At 37.0% G+C, this 23,046-nt stretch overlaps 1 protein-coding gene across 6 annotated transcripts in view; it reads right to left on the bottom strand.

The window, feature by feature from the left end:
• Window positions 1-23,046, bottom strand: part of tanc1a (tetratricopeptide repeat, ankyrin repeat and coiled-coil containing 1a) — a 98,718-nt gene that overhangs the window by 22,302 nt on the left and 53,370 nt on the right. For all 6 annotated transcript variants that reach the window (XM_048200643.1, XM_048200645.1, XM_048200644.1 and 3 more), the window contains 9 exons: window positions 22,886-23,007; window positions 19,248-19,458; window positions 16,435-16,707; window positions 13,135-13,260; window positions 11,418-11,702; window positions 11,101-11,234; window positions 6,825-7,056; window positions 4,417-4,583; window positions 2,590-3,197 (listed from right to left, as the gene is read on the bottom strand). In XM_048200643.1, the coding sequence (XP_048056600.1) occupies window positions 2,590-3,197; window positions 4,417-4,583; window positions 6,825-7,056; window positions 11,101-11,234; window positions 11,418-11,702; window positions 13,135-13,260; window positions 16,435-16,707; window positions 19,248-19,458; window positions 22,886-23,007 (2,158 nt within the window). The remainder of the gene's footprint in view (window positions 1-2,589; window positions 3,198-4,416; window positions 4,584-6,824; window positions 7,057-11,100; window positions 11,235-11,417; window positions 11,703-13,134; window positions 13,261-16,434; window positions 16,708-19,247; window positions 19,459-22,885; window positions 23,008-23,046) is intronic.

Raw genomic sequence — 23,046 nt, 5'->3', positions numbered from 1 at the left:
GGAAAGTGTGAACGAGTACTATCATTTACTAATCAGCAATCATTCTGATTTGATTATAAGAGCAGACTGATCGCTATAAAATGAGGGAAGAAGTGCTTCCAATCATTGTGTTCTTGTGTTAGCAATGGTTATCTCCAAAAAAAAAAAAGATGTGTAGCCACCATCACTTTGCATCAAAATAGCCTCATATGCAAGGAAACTGCTGCAAAGAATATTGCACCTGAAAGAATCATGTACCGGATCAACAAGAACTTTAACAGTTAGTTCACATAAACTTTCTGTCATTAATTACTCACCCTCATGTCGTTCCAAATCTGTAAGACCTTCGTTCATCTTCGGAACACAGATGAAGATATTTTTGATGAAATGCCAAGAGCTTTCTGACCTCCCTATACACACCAATGTCATAACCATTTTCAAGGCCCAGAAAGGTAGTAAAGACATCGTTAAAATAGTCCATGTGACTACAGTGGACTTTATGAAGCGACGAGAATACTTTGTGCACAAAACCAAAACAAAAATAGTGACTTTATTCAACTATTTCTTCTCTTCCCCATCATTCTCCTATGCTGTTTACATTGTAAACATAGTGCAGTGCTTTTGGGTTCTATGTCAGAACGTCTGCTCAGTTATGACGTTGCTGTGAATAGGGAGATCAGAAAGCTCTCGGATTTCATCAAAAATATCTTCATTTGTGTTCCGAAGATGAACGAAGGTCTTATGGGTGTGGAACGACATGAGGGTGAGTAATTAATGACAGAAATTTCATTTTTGGGTGAACTAACCCTTTAAGGAGAAAGGTTCAACTGCAGTAAAGAAGGCTTCAGGACATCTCCTCCTGCGGAGTCATCTGCGGATTCGTGTCACCAACATTGCAGAGCTGCTTAAGATTTGGCAGCAGGCCGGTGTGAGCGCATCAGCATGCACATTGAGGCAAAGACCTTTGGACAATGGCCTAGTGTCAAGAAGGGCAGCAAAGAAACCACTTCATTCCAAGAAAAACATCAAGGACAGACTGAAATTCTGCAGGAAATGCAAGGATTAGAGAGCAAAAGACTGGTGCAAAGTTATTTTCTCAGATGAAGCCCCCTTGTGACTGTTAGGGACATCTGAGTGAATGCTACCATGTGTTCTGTGTCGTGCCAACAGTGAAGCATCCTGAGGACATTCATGTGTGGGGTTGCTTTTCATCCAAGAGAGTGGGCTCTCTCACAATTCTGCTCAAAAACAATCCCAGGAATAAAGAATGGTATCAAAACATCCAACAAGAGCAAGTTCTCCCAACAATCCAGGAGCAAATTTGGTGATGATCCATGCATTTTCCAGCATGATGAAGAACCATGTCACAAGGCAAGAGTGGTAATGAAATGGCTTGGAGATTATTGCATTGAAATTTTGGATCTGTGGCCAGGCGACTCACCGGATCTTAATCCCATATTGAACCTGTGGTCAATCTTAAAAAGGTGAGAGGACAAGCAGACGTCCACAAATTGTGATCAACTTCAAGCACTAATAAGGATTTGGCCGAGAAACTGATATCCAGCATGCCGGAGCAAGGATCAACACTGTAAATATTGACTCTTTGGATATATACTGAATGTTTTTTTCCCAAAAAAAACTTACTAAACTTATTAAACTTGCTTAACTCATTAAAGCTAACTTATGAAATGCTTAACATTGTTTTCCAGTATACCACAGAAACCAAAAATAATCTACAAATACTGAAGCAGCAAACTTTGCGAAACACAATTTGTCAGCACTAAAACTTTTGGCCATGACTGAAGAAGGATTTTGCGATTGAGGATTTTTTCCCCCACTAATCAGTGGCTTGGCCACTGAACTAGGGAGATGATTGAAATGCATCCAGAGTAGTTTAAGCACACATTGCTATGAGTAGTTTTAGCAATTCGCTATTCACTTGCTAAAGTGTTTTAAGTAGTTTTAGTGCATTGCTTACGTGTTCTGGGTAAATTTCACACATTGTTGGGTGTCTTTTCACTTTCTGAGGAGCTCCAAGTTGTTTGGTTTTAATGCATTGCTATGAAGTTGCTATAGTGTTCTGAGTAGTTTTCACACATTGCAATTCACTTGCTTGCGATTCTGAGTAGTTTTTGTACATTGCTATTCACTTGTTAAAGGGATAGCTCACCAAAAATGTGCCATCATTTAGGCTACTTACCCTTCAAGTTGTTCCAAACCTGTACAAGCTTCTTTCTTCTGAACACAGAAGAAGATATTTTGAAGAATGTCAGTAACCAGACAGTTGACGGTAGCCATAGTCGGGAAAAAAAAAATACTATGGAAGTCAATGGCTACTATCAACTGTCTGGTTACCGACATGCTTTAAAATATCTTATTTTGTGAAGGGTGACAGAATTTTCATTGTTGGGTGAACTTTCCCTTTAAGGTGGTCTCTGTAGTTTTACCACAGTGTGAAGGGGTTTGAAGCATAATCACATTGCTTCACTTTACAGCAATGTGCTACAACCACTCTTAACACCTTAGCAACTTCATCCTTGCCTGAAAGCATGAAAAACACCCAATCAAACCATTCTTAAGTGTGTCAGAAAAAGCGACATCGCTGCTTACCTTGGGTCACACATGAAGTCAGTGCTCTCGCCATCCGCCCTCCATACCAGCCACTCCCTAAAGGAGGGGTGGCAGAACATGCGTGTTCTGTCTCGACGGCCAATCAGAAAGCAGGAAAGAGCATCCATGCGCTGCTGGAAGTCCTCCCACTCCAACTCTCCTCTCATGGATCCTGCGTTCAGTGCCCGGAAGAGCTGCTCATCCGTCAGAGGGTGCAAAGATGCCAAAGCCACGTTCAGCAGCGGCAATACACGCTCAAATGCTGAGGCCGATGGGAATTTCATGTTGCACTGCAGCAGATAGAGCTCGGACAGAGACACCGGTATCACCTTATAGCTGGAGCTTTTAATGACCAGGTGACCCTTCTCAAACAGGTCGAGGGTTAATTTTAAATAAAGATACGAGCCCTGGCTTCGGGCAACCAGGTGGGCGCTGAGCTTAGAGATGTTCGCCGGGTCGGCTTTGCCATTGATGGCGATGTTGCTGATAATGTCAGGGCTGTGGTCTATACGGTGCTGGATGTAGGAGGTGAGGTCAGAGGTTATATCCTTGTTGTCATGGAAATCATCCAGAGAGATGATAGGAAAGGGGAGGAGACTGGTGACTTCCTGTCAGATCAACATAAGACATAAAAAGTTATAATAAAATAAGCTAAGTTCTTGAAAATGTATTCTTTGTATTCATCTTAGTTTTGCAAAATAATTCAATTTTTATACAAAAATGAAAATGTATTAAATATATATTTAAGGTAGTCGGAAAATATCATGAGGTGGAAGGTAGAAAAATACATATAATGAATATCATGAACTATTCATTCATAAATATTTTTATGTTTTGGGGGAGTTGCACCACATGATCCTAAAAAATGTCAAATTATATTATATTATACACATGCTTGACAGTCATTTGCGCCTACAGGGGTCCTCTCTATGACATCATTTTTTCCTCTACTTGTTGGTTAGACCACCTGATCAATAAATTATAAAATGACAAAACTACACAAAATGGCCTTTTTCGACAATTCCTGCATTATTCAGATGCTGGTCGCATTAAAAAGTGGCACAGCTTTCTGCCTGCTGCAATGGAAAGACATGCAATTAAATATGAAAAAAAATGTTGGGACTTTAAGGGATGAACTTTCATTTAAAACAACTGTTATGCACCATAGCACAGGACTAACGACCACCAGCCTTCCCAAAGAATCCCTGTTTCTTGAATAATTATAGTTCCTTTCAGATTGCGGTTTTGTGCAGTAACCACTGACAACTGCGTGCTCTTGAAAACTGCAAGACGGAAATTAATGAATACTACAAGGACCACAGAAGTCTGTTAATTTTTATCTTAACTGTGCATCTTTTTCATCATCTGTATGCAAAACACGACAAATGTCAAAACAACTGCAGGATTAATGTTGTAGAATAAACACCGGCAGCCTGGTTGTGTGGGTTGTCTGGCACTTTTGGGTCACTGCTCCGAGAAGTAGTGAGTGAGAGAGAAAGAGACAGTGTATGTGTGTGAAAAGTGCATAGGAACACACGTAGCATCTGCGGCGTTGCATCACAGCCCTTATCCCCTCTTACATAAGCTTGGCTCCTGCAGGTCGGAGTCCAGCTCTGAACAGACATGGATTATATACACACACACACACACTAGTCACTGACCAGCATACAAAACTCACCACCGCAACCGTTCTGAAAGCTCTGATCACTAAAGGCACATCAGGACACTATATAAGCTGGAGCTTTAAAACCTTCTTGATCTTGCTTTGTATTAAAACTGAGCATAAAGTAGTCCAAGTAAGGGTGCAGGATGTGCAAAAAAACTTACCACTTGGTTGACCCTGACGGTCACAATCAGTTTAAGCCAAATGGGAAATTTAGAGATTATTTTGGTGATGAAGGACGCAATGGTGTCTCCATAGTCTGGTTTGTGGAACTCTGCCTCATTTAGACCGTCCACTAGGATGATGTAATCTTCCTCCGGAATCTTACTCTCTGCACAACACAACAGAAATGACAGTTGAAGTCAAACGTGGACCCCGAGTTTGCGTCCTGGCATTACGTGGGTGTGTTCAGGTTTTTGTTCAGAAAAGTTAACAGGAACAATGTGTACTAGGTGATTTTAGAACACCAAGCACAATGTGCTGCCTTCTTTTGCCATATGTTGAGTAGGAAAAAGTGCCTGCAGTCTGTAATGAAACTCTCACTCTCATTGTTTTTGAGTATTTGCCACTTGACTAATAGCTGCACCCTTCAGAATACATTTTTTTTTTTTTATACTTCACTTAAAAATAAAAAAAAATACAGTATAACGGCACCGGCAACAGCATTGTCATTCACTTTCATTGTATAGAAAAGAGCAGATTAAACTTTCTCTCTAAAATCTGCTTTTTGTGTTCCACAGAAGAAAGTCAGTCAGTTTTGGAACAGCATGAGGGTGAATAAATGATGGCATAATATTCATTTCAGGATAAATTATTCCTTTGAAGTCGCAACCTGTAATTACTTCCATAATGTGGAGTTTTTCAAAGTGAAATAGGATACTCAACAAGAAAAATGAATGTAGGGCAGGACTTGATTTTATTGATCAATTGATTGTCTCATGAAATGAGGGCATTCGATACCAGAACGGAGGAAAACCTGAATGCAATTTGGCAGTCAATTCACAGGACTGAAACACAAGTCAAAGTTACTCTCGAAAGCATCTCCACGCAAGCAACAAATCTATCGCTATTTGTTATTAGTGCCGCAATAATCATTTATTTATTACACTGAGGTCATTAATCGGAATTAAATTGCTATATTAATATTATAGTCAGGATGCATTAGCTACAACAGTATCTTACAACAATGCCTAACTAGCTCTCAATTCATATTTAAAATCAACTAATAGTCAACACAGCCTAGGTGACATCAAACACAAAGGAAATTTGGTTCAGTTATTACATTTTGACTTAACCCTTGTGCTGTGTTGAAAACCCTATAACACTTGTGATGTTCCCAGTCAAAAATGACCAGCCTGCAAAAAAAATTGTTTATAAATCTCTCGTTATGCTACCTTATCACCAAATATTGGATTAAATATTTTTGTCAGCTTGTTTTCTTTCAAATAGGACAGGTTTTATATTTATTTTTGGAACTGATTGATCGTAGGCCTTATATATATATAAGGCTTATAAATCACTTTTACGCTATTTTCATCGCCAAATATTTGGATTAAATATTTTTGTCAACTTGTTTTCTTTCAAATAGGACAGGTTTTGTATTTAGTTTTGAAACCAATTGATCGTAGGACTCACTGATCTGAGCCTCACTGATTTGAGGATAAAGTTCAATGCCGGTCATTTCTGATCAGGAACAAATGTTTTTCATATTTTATTTAATATGGACAAAATTATCCACAAATAACGTCTTTTTTTTTCTCAGTAAAAAAAAAAAAAACTTTATACATTATAAGTGTTACAATGTAGAAAAAAACCCCCACAACAAAATTACAAAAAGTATCAAATATTTTTTGGGAAGTTGATAGATTCTGGGTGAGTAAAGTCAGTACATTTGAGTCCAAATAATATTAATACAATAATATTAACTAGCAATTTCGGGTATGGAAAAATAGTCTCTGGGTCAAAATGACCCAAACACAACATGAGGGTTAAGATTTAAAATTACATAAACTTCTGTTTTTCATCATGACTCAAAGCATCATCAACTTTATCTACACAATATAAGGAAGCAACAGCTAAATAAACCAATTGTCATAAAGACAAAATGTATTCGTTTTCATAATGCAGTATACTGTGTTGTGTACTTATGACCAGCAAGAAACATTTATGTTGAAAAAGTTCATTTTGCACCACAATGGAAACAATTTTTATTAGTGCCATGTTGACTTTACCCAACGTTATTCACATAAAGGCTGTTTTCTCGACTTTGTTCTCTCTTTAATCTGATGCTACAAACCAGGAACACTGATTTCCAAGAGTCCAGAGCAAAAGCTCAATGTCTTCATTTCCATACTCGAAATTTGCTCTAGCCTCATTCTCTAAAATTCCTGTTAAGTCCTTCATCTGTCGTTCCTTGTGATCCAAGCCGTTTCTGAGGACCATCTGTTCACATCCATACTGGGCCAAATTAAATGAGGCAAGAGCGCTCTTCTCCCCCCATTACCCCTGAGCAAACATATTTAGTTTTTATTTGATGGTGTGATTAATGACAGTAGCATGTGATGAGTCTCACCTTTGCGTAGAAGTGTGAGGGGCTCCAGGACTCCCTTACGGAAGGCGGCGGCAGGGTCCTGGACACACGAGCGTAAGCTGAGCAGGCTCTGCAGGTGCGTCTCTCTGAGTAAAAGCTCTCGATAAGCACTGAGGCGAGGAGCTCTGCACAGTAAAGCGGACACACTGTGCACAAACTCCGGGACCAGGCATGTGTACGTGTTATCAGCCTGACAATAGTGATACGCCACCACCTGCAAGAGAAGAGAGAGGGGAAAAAAAGAGAAAAACATTGAAAGTGGGAGTTTTGAACAGGTCAAAAAGAATAGTTTAAAGGGATTGTTCACCCAAAAATGTAATTTCTGTCATTATTTAATACCCAAGTGACTGACTCTCTTCTATGGAACACAAAAGGTGAGTTAAAAGGTGAAAGAATATTCTAACAGCTCTAGGTTGTTTCCCAAAAGCATTGTTTTTCATATTTTATTTAAAGGTGCCGTAGAACGTCTTTTTAAAAGATGTAATATAAGTCTAAGGTGTCCCCTGAATGTGTCTGTGAAGTTTCAGCTCAAAATACCCCATAGATGTTTTTTTTAGATTTAATATTTTTTCTATTTTTTCTATTTCTATTTTTTTTTTTTAGATTTAATTTTTTTAACTGCCTATTTTGGGGCATCATTAAATATGAGCCGATTTAGGCTGCGGCCCCTTTAAATGCTCACGCTCCCCGCCCACGGAGCTCGCGCTTGCCTTAAACAGCATAAACAAAGTTCACACAGCTAATATAACCCTCAAAATGGATCTTTACAAAGTGTTCGTCATGCAGCATGTCTAATCGCATAAGTATGGTATTTATTTGGATGTTTACATTTGATTCTGAATGAGTTTGATAGTATGCTCCATGGATAAAGCTAACATTACACACAGTTGCAGAGATTTATTAACACTGCAAGTGTTTAAAAAATGAAAATAACGACAGTCTTGTCTCCGTGAATACAGTAAGAAACGATGGTAACTTTAACCACATTTAACAGTACATTAGCAACATGCTAACGAAACATTTAGAAAGACAATTTACAAATATCACTAAAAATATCATGATATCATGGATCATGTCAGTTATTATTGCTCCATCTGCCATTTTTCGCTATTGTTCTTGCTTGCTTACCTAGTCTGATGATTCAGCTGTGCACAGATCCAGACGTCCTGCACTTGTCTAATGCTTGAACATGAGCTGGCATATGCAAATATTGGGGTCATACATATTAATGATCCCGACTGTTACGTAACAGTCGGTGTTATGTCGAGATTCGCCTGTTCTTCGGAGGTCTTTTAAACAAATAAGCTTTACATAAGGAGGAGGAAACAATGGTGTTTGAGACTCACTATATGTCATTTCCATGTACTGAACTCTTATTTAACTATTCCAAGATAAATTCAATTTTTAATTCGAGGGCACCTTTAATATGGACAAAACTATCCACAAATAAAAAATTTTCACTCAAAAGTGGAGGTACATAAGCTCAGATAATAAGGCCTCTGCTCGATCAATTCCAAAATGAAATATAACACCTGTCCTAATTGAAAGAAAACAAACTGACAAAAAGATTGAATCCAGTATTTGGTGATGATCTAGCATAATGAGGGATTTATAAGCAATTTTTTGTAGGCTGGTCAATTTTGACTGGAAACATCACAAGTGTCAAAAATTTTTTGGGGAAGTTGTTAGACTCTGGGTGAGTAAAGTCAGTAAATTTTAGTCCAATGCAATAACATTAACCAGCAAAAAGTAAGTAGATTGTAGATACAATTGGCACCAGTTTTCTCTACGATCTTCTTATGCTTACAACGCTTTTGAAAAAAAAATGCAGCCTTGAACTGGTGTGGTCAAGGCTCCTAAATGACAAAAAAGCACCATAATAGTACCATAACGATGGTCCATGTGACTTGTGTGCTATTTTTGAAGTCTTGAGGAAAGTACAAATAGCTAATTCATGAACTAATTACTCTTTTGAGACGATTCTTTTCAATTAATTGGTTGACCCGGTTCACAAAAACAGTATGAATCATTTCCTAATTAATCCAACTTTAAGACAAGTCATTTCACTCAGTGGCCATCTTTGAAATGCCTCTTGGGCATGCAAGTGCAGCTCCAATCTCTTTGAATGGGGAAACATCAAATTCTCCAAAGCTCTTTGCCATGCTTTTGATTAAATGTCATATTTGAAATCACCAATGGAATCTGAAAACATAAATTTTGTTTATAAACGCTTGAATCATGACAAAAAAAAAAACTAAATTTTTCAGGCTAGATCCAGCTAATGGGCATGCGCAGTCCTAAGAGCACGTCTGACTGTTTCTATAGGAACCGGAGCTTCTAACTTCCGCTGCAGTTATGCAATTACTTTAGCAATCAGCGATTAGCTCTTATTTAGAAGGCGGGACTTATTCTTCCATATTACGCGTTACACTTTCTCCCATTCATAATAATACAAGTGCAGCATCTTTCTATAAAGTCTTTGATTAGTCTGATTGATCGAGTTCAGTTCATTCAAATGACTCAATGATCCATTTGCAGTTGAGGGGCAGATTATCAGTGAATAATGAATACAATTTCAGCCTGTTTTCACATTACTATGATATGACCTCAGAATACTTGGAATATAGAGTCATTTGGACTACTTTCATTATACTTTTTATTATTATATTATTATACATTTTGGGTGAACAATTCCTTTAAGTGTGTATATTAAAGGGTTATTTACATTATTTATTTATTTTTGTTTCTTTCCTCCTTTTGCAGAAGGTACAGGAGCATAGAATGAGTCTTTTTTTGAAGCCAAGTTTAAATGTTCTTCCACTGGGGAGGAAGTTTTAGGTTCTGAAACTTACAGTAGAAGGTTTTCAAAGTACATGGAGCTCTTTTATCTCAAAGATCAAGTAAAATTTGATTTCTCGTGATATAACCCCTTTAAGGTTTGTTTGAATATCATGATTCCCAAATCGTTCTGAAATACTGGAGAATCCAAGCTTCTGAACAGAAGTGAGACTGAAATCGTGGCCTGAAACGACTTCCTAATGGCAGATGGCTGATTAAAAAGACGTGACAAGACGACTCAACAGAGAAGGTTCGGGTCCAGATGTAAACGGAAATCACGCACACATACTGGCACACAGAGCAATGTGTTGAATATGCATGTGGTAAGCAGTTTACCTCCGTCACTGAATGGCACATCTAAAACATCGCATAAAACATCCTGTGTATTTATAAATCAACGTGAGAGCTGATCTGTGGAATCCATTTTGCTGTAAACAATTTTTGAAGAGCTTCCATTTAGGCATGTCGTGATAATTAATATATCGACTTATTGCACAATATATGAACATGACCTCGATCATTTTGACGTGATATATTGCCCATTATGTTTACACAAAAATGAATGTCACAACATTTTGCCGATTGTGCTGCCTCTGTCATCTTATCCGTGTCGGAGGCAAAAGAGGGGCTTGGGTGGCTCCTTCATACGCAGAGTGGACAACAACAGGTGAAAAGAATGCGTCATTTCGAAGCATTATAGTGTTTTCCTGACAACTACAGACTGGTTGCATGTGTCATGAAACCCACTAAAAAAAAAAAAAGAATTATTTATGTAATATAATTAGAATATGATTTGCATAATTAAGGGAATAAATTAATTAAGGTGCAGGTCACACATGATCAGCGACTACAGTGGCCATTCCAAGCCTTTTCAGTGATAAGACTTTTTTTTCTTATTATTATAAATGTTGTAAACAGTGTTCTGCTTAATATTTTTGTGGAAACCATGATACCTTTTTCTTTGATGAATAGAAAGTTCAAAAGAACTCCAACACACACAGCATTTATTTTAAATAGAAATCTTTTGAAACATTCTTAATGTCTTTATTGCCACTTTTGATCAACTGAATGCGTTATTGCTTTTTTATTTTAAGGAAGTATTAAAAGGCATTGTAACAGGTAATTAATTTTAGCAGCGGTATTCAGAATAAATGAGAAAAATGTGCTGTGAGAAAATGTATATATCACAAATGACAGACATTCCTATGTGGAGGAGACTATATTAGCGTCCACACCAGCGGACAGTTTATTCTAAGGGCGCTCTGTCATCTGCTGCTTTGAATCCTCAAGCTTTAAATGCTCGTGAAATACGAAGAAAGTCTGATATGGACAAGATTAAACAAGTATATCAGTGAAACACCGATTTATCGGACCTCCTCAGAGAAAACTGGTCCTGTCCGAATAGGGGTAAAACGTGTACCTTGTTAGCCAGGCGTTTGACTGCTCCCTCTCTGTGCCGGTGTGTGTCTGGGGTGGGGGGGCAGCTGTTGCTGCGGAGGGGACTCTGTGAGGGGGGGTTCAGCTGATTGGTTTGATGAGCATCAGCCCCTCGATCTACAAACACACACAATTCCCTGTTATTTCACATAAATTCAAGGTGTTACTGCACAAGTGCTGAATGTAATTATTGCATGTCTGATTGGTTGAAAATCTTCAGAATTTTGACTTTTGTTTCAACAGATTTGGAAAGACAAGAGTGAGGGTGAATAAATAAATGACAAAATGTTTAACTCTTACTCTGGGGTGTAGCTTCAGGACTGTTGGAGGCGATCTGCCTCATTCGTCCACCATGACAGCTGAGAGCCACTAGCCGTGATATCACTGCCGTCTTTCCGAAACCCACGTTACCAGTGATGACGGCCCCTTTACCCTCAGCGGCATCTCCTCCCCCCATTATCACATCCTCCATTCGCTGAAACAGCCAATCACGGCCCACAAACACAGCATCCAAAGAGACACTGGGTACCTCAAACAGCAGGGGTTTGAGCATGATGTCCACTGGTTTGTAGGGTGTGAGACGAGCTACAGGATTCAAATAACATGGGTGTTAAAATAAACTTCACACACACACTTGGTTTCAATGTTTTATGGGGACTTTTCATAGACACTGTACAAATTTACTGTCTTTGTAAAGAGAAAACGATGCTTATTTTCATATTTTATTTTATTTTTTATCAAAATGTAAAAACTTTATCTGTCCCTGAACTAAAATGTGCAGGGAAAAACGTAATTATTGTATATTAATAATAAAATTAATTTATGATTATGAAAATATACATCATAAAATAATATGATATATACAGAAACTGAATAGTTTTCAAACATTTCACAGTTTTAGATATTGAAATTAGATATAGATTCATATTTATTAAAGCTACAAAAGTTGTTCAGTCAAGAGCAGTGAGGGGTTTTCTCTTTTTCTTTTGTTCTTTGATTAACATTAATGACACTTTAAGATCTGATGCGCATCCCATTTTCATAACTCTTTCATTTAATAATTTATTTAACTCATTTAAGATTGTGCTTACGAGGATAATAGAAAAAAAACTGAGATTTTGGCATAATTTTGTGTTTTTAATTCAAGCACGAAAGAGTCATTTCCATGAATGAGCGTGATTATATAATGTAATGCTACCTGCGTCACGGGGAAAAAACGGATGCGTAATATTAATAATAATATAATAATATTATTAATAATAATAATAATAATAATAATAATAATATAATAATAATAATAATATAATGATATTATATAATATATATATATATATATATATATATATATATATATATATATATATATATATATATATATATATATATTTTTTTTGTAATATATATATATATATATATATATATATATATATATATATATATATATATATATATATATATATATATATATATATATATATATATATATATATATAATATCATTAAGATTATAATTTAATAATGGTTGTTTATGTTCTTTCAAATGAACTGAAATAATTAGAAATTACCCTCTTGTAATTTATTCATATTTGAAGAACTGATCTGTTGTATTATGTAACAGCATTATATCCTCATTTTTTTTTGCGGGAGTAGCCATTTGTAAATTGAATGTTTCTGGTGTCATTCACTTCCAGTTTTTTTAGCTGTACAAAACAGCTCACTATGCTGCTTGATATTGAAAACTGGTATTTCTAATATTATTTGAATGTATTGTCATAATTATAAACACACTGGTTCAGAGCACGAATAGTTTTACCATTTACTGCACTTTGTTATTCTTCTAGTTATTTGCCTATAGCAGCAAATAATTCGAAGTTTCGCACAGTCACAGAAAATTGCTTACTTCCACGTTGCAAAATAAGGCAGATAGCATCTGTACATGAAATGTACTAAAAAAAAGTTTTTATAGTGTTCTGTTTGCATATCATTTGGTAAATTAGTCATAGCGGTTAGTCAGCACCTTTATTCTCTTGACTGCGGCCCCCTGTGTGAGCTCCATGCCAGGGCAAACGCATGGAAGAGCGCTGGGGAACATTTCTCTGTTCATCCAGATACCGCAGCTCCTCCAGTTTAGTACTGCCAGTGGCTGCAGGGAAAGAGAAACGGAATGAGAGAAAGAGAGTCATTTAGGGTTGTGTTTGGCTCACAGACAGCGGAGAGATTACATGCCACCTCTGTGATCTCTATGAAGAACAAACACAATCTGCTGCTGTGTTTGGAGGAACACGTGTACCCAACACCCCCACCCACCCCAATTCAACACACACACACACACACACACACACACACACACACACACACACACACACACAGTTTAGAGAGAGGTAAAACATACAAAATAAGTATACGAGGAGACTTTCTCCAGGCAAGATTTTTTTTTTTATTATTTTTTTTTTTTATAGACCTAAATATGTTCAAGGATGTCTGCTATACACTGCAGTTACAAGAAAACATCTATTACATAAAAACATGACTCAAAATAGTGGTCCAATGACAACAAGGCAGTTTAATATTTTCAGAATATTTGGATTTCAACATTTTGTTATTGCATTTTATAGTATTTGTAAAGCAAAGCTTACTATTCATTTAATAATTCATGACTAATGTTTAGCCAAAAAAAAAACAAAAAAAACATGGTTTTATGCATGGGCTATTCACCAACATATATATATATTTTTTTTTGAAATGTTTGCTTCTCAATTTTCTCAATCAAAAGTATAGTAGTAGTATATGAATGGATCACGTGGCAAAAACAAGGTTTGTTAGATTAATGGATGGCACATCTTACCCCGCTCTCTCTTATTTACAGACACATACTGTACATGACTTGTATTACCCACTCATAGTTCATCCATTTATTCATTCAATCGCTCATTTCATTCATCTTTTCTTCACTACACCCCTCCCTTTCCACTCATCTCTGCACAATCTCCCATCCTGTCCCATAATCTAATCTGCTTGAAACCCATAATCTCTGCAGATGGGCATAAACACAGGGATGATGATTGTCATTTGTCACGTTGCATTTGCTTGTGAAGGGTCTCGGATGTGAAACCATGATCCAGCCCTTTGAAGCTGCAAAGATATAAATACATTAACTTCCTTTTCACTGCTCTGTGCGACAAAGATCACCATAGACAGGCACTTGGCGTGACATTTTGCTTTTTGGAGTCATTCTGTATATCTGACAGCAATTTCCCCATTTAGCTTTACAGCAAGAGGAAATCAAAGCCACACGTTTGCAAAGCTTTCTACAAACCGCAGGAGGAGAGGCAGCCAGGCTGTACAGTGCACTGTGCATTCAAATACAATGAAAACACACACACACAGTAGACAGCTGATGGCACTAAGGGCATTTTCAGACCTGTAGATTATTTGTTTTGTTCTAAAACGGGGATTAAATTTGTTAAAATGTTGTTATTTTTTCATGGTTTAGTTCATCAGGACAACATTCTTACCATGTACCTATTTTAGAGAAGAGAATTCAAGTGGCATTTTGAAATGAAAAGGCGAGCTTTGGTTTTCAATGGCGATGATTATCATCTATCATACATTGCCTGTTTCGTTGGTCTGTTGGGTCGGATTGCAAGTTCGTTTGCAATCAGGCCGAGACCCCCTCTTTCAGGTGATCTCAGACCGTTTTTTTGGTGCGGATCCGAATGTGATGATCGCCGTGTTCTAATATCCCTGAATGAACTGAACTAAGGGAGAAAATGCACCAGGTCCCAAAACAAATGCTCCAAACAAACCAGGTGTGAAAACTTCCTGATCTGCCTTCTCTGAAAACCTTTATACTTTTGCAGCTAGCTTGAAATACACACACAATACAGCTTAAAAGGCACACAATAAATCACACACAATACAGTTCAAGAGTTTGGGGTCAGTAAGATATTTTGGGAAGAAATGAATACTTTCATTCAGCAAGGAGTTTCACATTGCATAAATGACATTTTAAAATACATTAAAATAGAAAACTGTTATTTAAATTTTAATATTTCATAAATTTTACTGCTATTACTGTGGTTTTGATCAAATAAATGCAGCCTTGGTGAGCATAAGAGACTGCAAAGCATAAAAAAATTACCCAACCCCAAACGTTTGAACAGTAGTTTAGCTTTATAATCTATTAAGTAGAATAATGTTACCTATTTGTGGTCCGAAGTACAAAAAAAAAAAAAAAAAAAAAAAAAAGAATATATATATAAACATTTTAATGTTTTTAAAAAATATATTTATAGTTTAATGTGTTAATGTTTTAGCAGTTCAGTATGTGCCTGATTCATAGGCTTTTCACACTTGAAATAGTTAAGCCTGGCTCATTCTAAACCCCGGGTAAACAGAATCCTGGTTTATCTTGCCCATTTCACACGGCTCATAATTTACCCGGGGTTAACAATTAATCTGGGGTATTCATAATCTGACGTTTCACATTGTATTGTCAGTGTCACTGATATACGCAGCATGTGACCTGTTTACATATGCGCTAGCATTGCACATCCTCATATTGCCGACTGTACTATCAAGATTATACTGAATGGACATTTCGGACTATAAAAGGTAAGAATGAAACGGTCTCTTTTTCACTCAAATTGTTGCGTTTTCTGTCAGTATTTGACATTTTTCCTCTCAAACACTAAATTTACTGTTCATATACAATGTGCAGTGTTTCCATGACTGTCCAAAGCAGGCAAATATGAGTATGCGATTGGTAAGCGTCTAGCTGTAACATTCTAACACTGCATCATTTCACGCTGTACAAGTTTGGCAGGGTTTCATAACCCCAGGTAAAAAGTGGTGCTAACCCTGCTTCTAAATTACAAGTGTGAAACATTCCTTTACCTGGGTTAAAAGCAGTTTAGAACGTCGATAACCCAGGGTTAAGCCCAGTGTAAAAAGCCCTAGTGAGTCTTTTTGAGCAATGCATTATAAAAAGGCCCCTATAAGTCATTCATTTGTGACTAAGACTAATTTAGTTGCGCTGCACTTTTGTTTGAAGGCAGCCAGTGAAGACAAAGCAACAGAAAGACAAATTGCCTTAACATTTGCTGTACACAGCATTTTTATCTAAAAATCACATTCAAGACTGCAACCTCACAACTTGGGTAAAATGCAACTTTTTTTAGCAAGGGGTGGAATGATGAATAGTTGTGCAAGAAACACTGGAGGTACCAAACGCCAGATCCAAATTTTATAATGCACAAAAAAAAAAAAAAAAAAAAAAAAAAAAACATAATACAGCATGTGAACTCTCTTTACTCACCTGCCACAGAATTTGGCCGTGGCATAACCAAAGAAGTGCTATGGTACGTGATTGGTCCATCCACAGGTGATGTCACAACGGGTACCACCCCTCCTGTGGTGCCTGTCCCCAGCTGGGCTTCACCAGACACCGCCGGCTCTTCCGAGGTGATGGGAGTGCAGGACGGATGAGCGCTACGCCCGCTCTCGGCCCTCACACCTGCACCACCATCTTTCGCCCACTCCAGACTAGAGCCACAGCGTTCTTCATTCTCACTGGAGCTGGTGACTGTTGCTGCAGGATGGAGAGAAAGAGAGAGAGAGATGAAGGTGAATGAGGTGTGGGGGGGAGGGACCAGATATTAATGGGAAGGACACAAGAGGAGAGAACGACACAGGAGGACAAAACAGAACATCACGGAAAAGAAAACAGGAATTAACTATCAAAGGCTGTTTTTGAGAGATGATTAACAAACAATGATCTTCAAGCATGAGGACATCAAATAGGACTTGTTTAAGTCATTGCTGTCAGGCATTTTGCTTTAATGCAGCCGTCTTTGACCTTTCTTTACCGCAACCAAATAGAAAAACACTATTTTGGGGCTTTAAAAAAAACCTTCTGATGTCCTACTTCAAGAAACCTCCAGCAGACCTGAAATAAAGACACAACGCTGTCCTAGTTTTGATAGAGCGTATCTCAGACTTAAGAGCATCACCAGCACAGGCCAACAAAAACAATTCCAGAAAGTTAACAGACAATAAACAGCTTTGATAAGTCATGTCTCAGGACTTAGAGTTTGCTTCCTCTCTTGATCGCAATCCTGATGCCATTTTTTGGTGGTGCAGAAAAGTCAGTTGTGCATAAACCTAAACACCTCTGTCAGCATCTTCAAATGTGCCGTAACACATTAGAGATGCTGAAAACTCAAAAAACTCTGAGAGACACAGAATAAGAGCACCCCCTCTAAAATAAATAAAGAACTCTGACATTATTCGCCACTATAAATACAACTAAAATAATAAAATTAAGTACTCTACACACAAATCTAGATTTGTACAGTATTTCCTATAATAAATACCAGTGTTTACCACCTTCCATTAATAAACTATGCAATCTGAATATAGACTAATCACAATTCTGTATGCAAATATTACAATGACATAATCACTAGCAGTTTCATGGAGCCATTCACACTGGAGATGAACATTTACTTGTCAACAACAACTTGCCCCAGTATGTCAAATTATTTTTTCTTTTCTTTATTTTTTAGCAATGAAGACATACCGACAAATAAGATTTGAGCTTTTGGAGCAACAAGTGTACGGAAGTGAAAGCTGATGCTTCCAAAAAAAAAAAAAAAAAAAAATCACACACAGTGAACACAATGGTAATCCATATGACTCCAGTTGAAGAACCAATGACGTTTGAAGCTTAAAAAATAGGTGTAAGAAAAATACTAACATTATAAGGTTTTTAAACTATAAACCATTGCTTCCAGCCAACCGTCATATGCAGGTTCATGAGTTTGCGCTTGACATAAATGTCAGATTGTTGAGAAACGTGATGCAATCGCAATTTGAAACTCACGTGAAGTGACTGTCCTCTGAGTTTCCGTGTCACTTCTCGCATGAGATTCAGCTTACTCTAATACTCTAAATAAATTTTAACTATCAATCTTTTTGAATTACAGTCATACTGCATGATTATCAAACTGTTTGCATAAATTATTCCACAATCAATCATACTTCTGCATCAAATACCTTTAAATTAGGGCTTCATGATTAATCAAAATTAACATGAAATCGAGCTTAAACTGATTTGGCTTATTGCGATTATTTTTTATGCACAGCTTGTTAGTGAAGCACGGCTCTGTGATCAGTAGTTAAGGCTGTTCCATCTGAAAGCACTGTGAGTTTGAGTGACATATAATGTGCATTTGAAAAAGCAACACGCATTATTTCATAGTATTCTATACAGTGATAAAGTCGATTAGCATTGAAGTATAAATATACTTTATCATCATGAAAATACCAAAGAACGCTTGAAGAACTCTGATAAACCATATATTGTCATAGTCATGTGTTTATTAGTCATGTTTAATCAATCAAAGCGTTTCAAACTTCTGATTATTCAGTTACAGTGATAGTAAGATGCCCATATTAGATTTCCTGGAATGACGTGTGTTATATCGTACATCTGCGGGGCATATTTGGAGTTTCAGCATGAGAGCGCCCACTAGCTTTTAGATGGAACATGGCTTTCATATAAACACAGCCTTTGCCAAATCACATGTGGTTTAATTTCGATTAATCGTACAGCCCTACTTTAAATTAAACAAAAAATGGGGCTGTCAAAGAATGAAAAATACACCAACACTTTATGGACTTCATCTTCCTTTATCTATACAAATGTTTTTGCTGCATAATTTTGATAATTAAATTCAACCAAACAAAAAACGCAAATGACTTCAATTTAGTTAAATGTCATTTCTGTCATTTCAGCAATAAAAATGAAACAAATTATTGAACATTTTTCTCTTGTGCTTCTGACAGCTGGATGTCAGACCAGCTTTTAATTCAGCCCGACAGATATGCTTTCAAGCTTGGCGTGAATAGACCATTCATCAGTGGGTTGTTTCTTTTTCATTTTGTGCTCAGTGTGAAAGAGCCTTAAAATTCAAATTATCTACAAAACAACATTTGAATGGAGCCTATACATTAAGAATGCTGTAAGCAATTATTTTTTTAATACAATGCAAAAAAAAAAAAAAGGTAGTAAATAAAGGAGGACTTTTAAATAAAGGGGACTTTGATATGGAGGGCGGTAGATGTTACCTATGATTCCACTGTCCTTGCTCTCCAGGGTGGAGCTGGGTGTGGTGATGATGGTGGAGGTGGCAGTGGAGCAGGTGCTTGAGCAGATAACAGGAGGCCTGCTGCTGGAGGAGCTCTCAGGTAAGGTGGAACAGGGGCTCTCTGCGCTGGGAGACGCCGTACTGCTGGTCAGAGTGGAGCAGGGACTCACGCCCTTACTGGACACTATACACTACAGAGTGAGAGAGGGAGAGAGACAGAGGAATGAAAAAGAGAAACAAACAGAAAAAAAGTAAATAAACATTGCAAAAAGGAAAAAAGAGACAGCAGAGGAAACACAAAAAAAGGAGCGAGGAGATAAAGTGATAGATGGAAACCGTTAAACTCAGCTCTTATGTCCATACAAGGGCAAGGCCAAAAATACTCCAAGCCCTCCAGTCTGCTTTTGTTCCAATATAAGCAACCAATACGATGCGTTTGGAAACAGATTTAGGCTGCAATGGCGACAGTAACCAACACACAGACAAATGTACATCCGCATTTTACCAGTGTTTACAATGGCAATGCTTCGGTTAGGGATAAAGTATAAATCTGCAAGTCTGGGGAGAAAAAAGCCAAGTAGTAAAGGTATAGAGAGAGAGAAAAAAAGAAAGGTTTAAGGTTTTGAGAAATAAGTTTCTTAATCCTGGTCTTATTGTGAAAAATTCAACTTCCCACAATCTAACCAAGTCCAATCAAGATGGAAATAATTAAGTCCCAATCTATATTTTCTTCACATTCACTTGCAAATGCATCACATTACAGAAATAAAATGGGTTGTGGACAGTTTCATGTTGACTCTAAAACAGCGGATCTCAACCTTTTTGACTGGAAGGCCCTTCATTCCCTGACACAATATTCAAAAGATAATATTAACCAAAATATTTTCAGTATTTGTGTTGTAACTGTGACAATTGGAAGTATTTATATATTAAATTAATGATTCATTTTGTGACTCCAGAAGATAAGAAATTTATGCTTATTAATAAAAACATGGTAACACTTTGGTATGGGGAACACATTTTCATTATTAACTATGACTTTTGCCTCAATAAACTCTTAAGTCACTGCTTATTAATAGTTAGTGAAGTAGTTATTGTAGCGTTTAAGTTTAGGAATGGGGTAGGATTTAGGAATGTAGAATATGGTCCTGCAGAATAAGGCATTAATATCTGCTTTATAAGTACTAATAAACAGCCAATATGCAAGCTAATAAGCAACTAGTTAAAAGTGAGAATTGCTCTCCATACTAAAGTGTTACCAAAAACATTTTGGCTACGTTCAGACTGTCAGTCCAAATCCGATTTTTGTGCATATCTGACTGAAATCCAATCAGATTTAGCAAGATTTAGCAAGTGTGAACGGCCAAAAATCACATGAAATGCGATTTTTACTAATCCGTTTCGAGCTACATTCATATGTGGTTTGAAATCCTATTCAAATCACATTTCTGGAAATCCGTTTCAGTCTGACTGCTGAGATACACAATGTGGACGTCAATAATTTTAGATCAGAAACCAATCGAATACACAAATAATCAGATATGGACTGACAGTGTGAACATAGCCTTTGTTTTAGCATTTCAGTTTGGTTAGGTTAGGGTAATATATTTACAGAAATTCATCCATTTAATACTTTTAAGTCATCCTCGGCCCCCTTGGAAGTTGGCCCATGGTGGAGAACCACTACTTTAAAAGAAAAATTAGAGAGGGTGTGAGAAATTATGGGTAATCTACCTACTGCATATCTGGAGGAAGTGCTTATAAAGCATAAACCAACAGACTGAACATTTCTGTATGACTTCTGTTTTCATACTATACAGAGTACATCAAATCCTAGATACTACTCTGTCCTCTCCTCTTACCTCTCTCCACGCTCTATATAGGTCAGGGAGAGTGATGGTGTGTGTGTGTGTGTGTGTGTGTGTGTGAGGGGAATCAGTGTACCGGAGCCCTGGTCCCCAGAGAACTGTTGCCTGCCAGCCGCTCACCAATGAAGGATTCTCATCTCTCCACACACACAAACACACATCAGAGTAAAGCACAGCTCAAGCTTTCAGGTACAGCTTCACGCACCTGTTCAATAATTTCCACGGCACTGCAGTTGAGTTAGAGAAGCATGAGTAAGAGGGACACTGTTGCTCCACCCGCATCATTCGTTTTCCCGCGGAGAAACTGCATTACTCACCGGCAGCAACATCTCCAGGGTGCTTCTCCACATCTAGACGGTTTCAATTCTTATAAAAGCAGCTGTGCACGTACACGGCACCAAACACGCATAAACCAGCATTCATACTTAATGCACTGCGTTTGAAAAGCTCAAAGGGAAGATCAGAAACTGGCCAATCCGAAAGCACATTCTCATGACTGATGAAACACATTTGTGGATAAATTCAGCAACTAGGAGCTATGTGTGCAGCAATCCATAAAAACACTACGTAAGCCTCTTAAGAGTGACTTAGATCCCAGATAAAACGCTGTATGATGTACCTACTGTATGATGATTTGGACACACCAAAACAAATAGATTTAAATGTTTAAAAACAAATTGAAAAAGAGACTGAATGAAGAAAGTATGTTACAGCTAAGAAATCAGAGTCTAAGAAATCAGCAGGAACTGAAACTAAAACCATAAAATACATTTTTGTTGCTTGAAATTAAATAAATGATATCTGAATATAAAATATATAAAAAAAAGTAATCTTATTTTATTTCATCTAGTTGCCAAGACATTTTCAATTATTCTATCTTGATAAAACTGATAAAACAAAAATTACTAAAAACTATATAGACAATGTATTTAAAAAAAAAAAAAAAGACAAAAACAAAATTACTAAAACTAACTAAAATCAAAATGAAAACAGAAAATATAACCCAAAAAAAAAAAAAATTATAATAATAATAAATAAATAAATAAATAAATAAATAAATAAATATATATATATATATATATATATATATATATATATATATATATATATATATATATATATATATATATATATTTATTTATTTATTTATTTATTTATTTTTTTATTTTTTTGACAGCTCCAGGGCTTTTGTGAAAACTACAGATCGTACTTCCACATTTTTGTATCCCCACTCGCGTAGTCTGATCGAGCCCAGTGCATTATGGTGTTGAAGTTTTCCTACGATTTTTGCAAAAGAGAATGGCACAGTCCTTGTTCTCAATTTTATCTAGTCATATTGCACCGATTCTAAAAAAAAAAATGTGTTTCTACTTCACAGACAGTGAAGTTTCATTAAAAGCCCATCTTGCCAATGGTAAATCACCCCTTTAAGGGTACGAACAAGCTTTTTTTTATAGTGAAAGTCTAAAACAAAGCTCTTCCAAAAGTGTCTAGAGTGAAAGTGTGTTTCTGAAAGCAGAACTGCTCCAGCAATATAATCAATCTCTCTGATAAATGACCTCTGCTACCTCAAGCTGATTCGGTGTAACCTGAATGAAAAGAAAATTCAGAGGCTGTTTCCTCTTTCCAAGGATGTTATCATCCTAATCTTACAATCTTCAGAAACATGATGCAGCAGGCAGCTTGTTTGTTTATTAGATTGCACGTCTGTCGGAGTTTGGGTGTTCAGACCTGTAGGGTTAATGTTTACCTGTTTGTCCTCCATGTTTGTTTGTGATGAGGTGGGGATGGCGTCTCCCAGCAGGAAGCCCAACCGTGTCATGAGCTCCTGGACAGCCGGGGAGGAGCCAGACTCAGCCGGCGAGAGAAGCTCTGCACACACACACACACACACACACACACATTAAAAGG

The sequence above is a fragment of the Megalobrama amblycephala genome, linkage group LG8, assembly GCF_018812025.1.
Source record: "Megalobrama amblycephala isolate DHTTF-2021 linkage group LG8, ASM1881202v1, whole genome shotgun sequence".
Taxonomy (NCBI): Eukaryota; Metazoa; Chordata; class Actinopteri; order Cypriniformes; family Xenocyprididae; genus Megalobrama; species Megalobrama amblycephala.
This window is presented reverse-complemented; position numbering and strand designations above follow the sequence as displayed.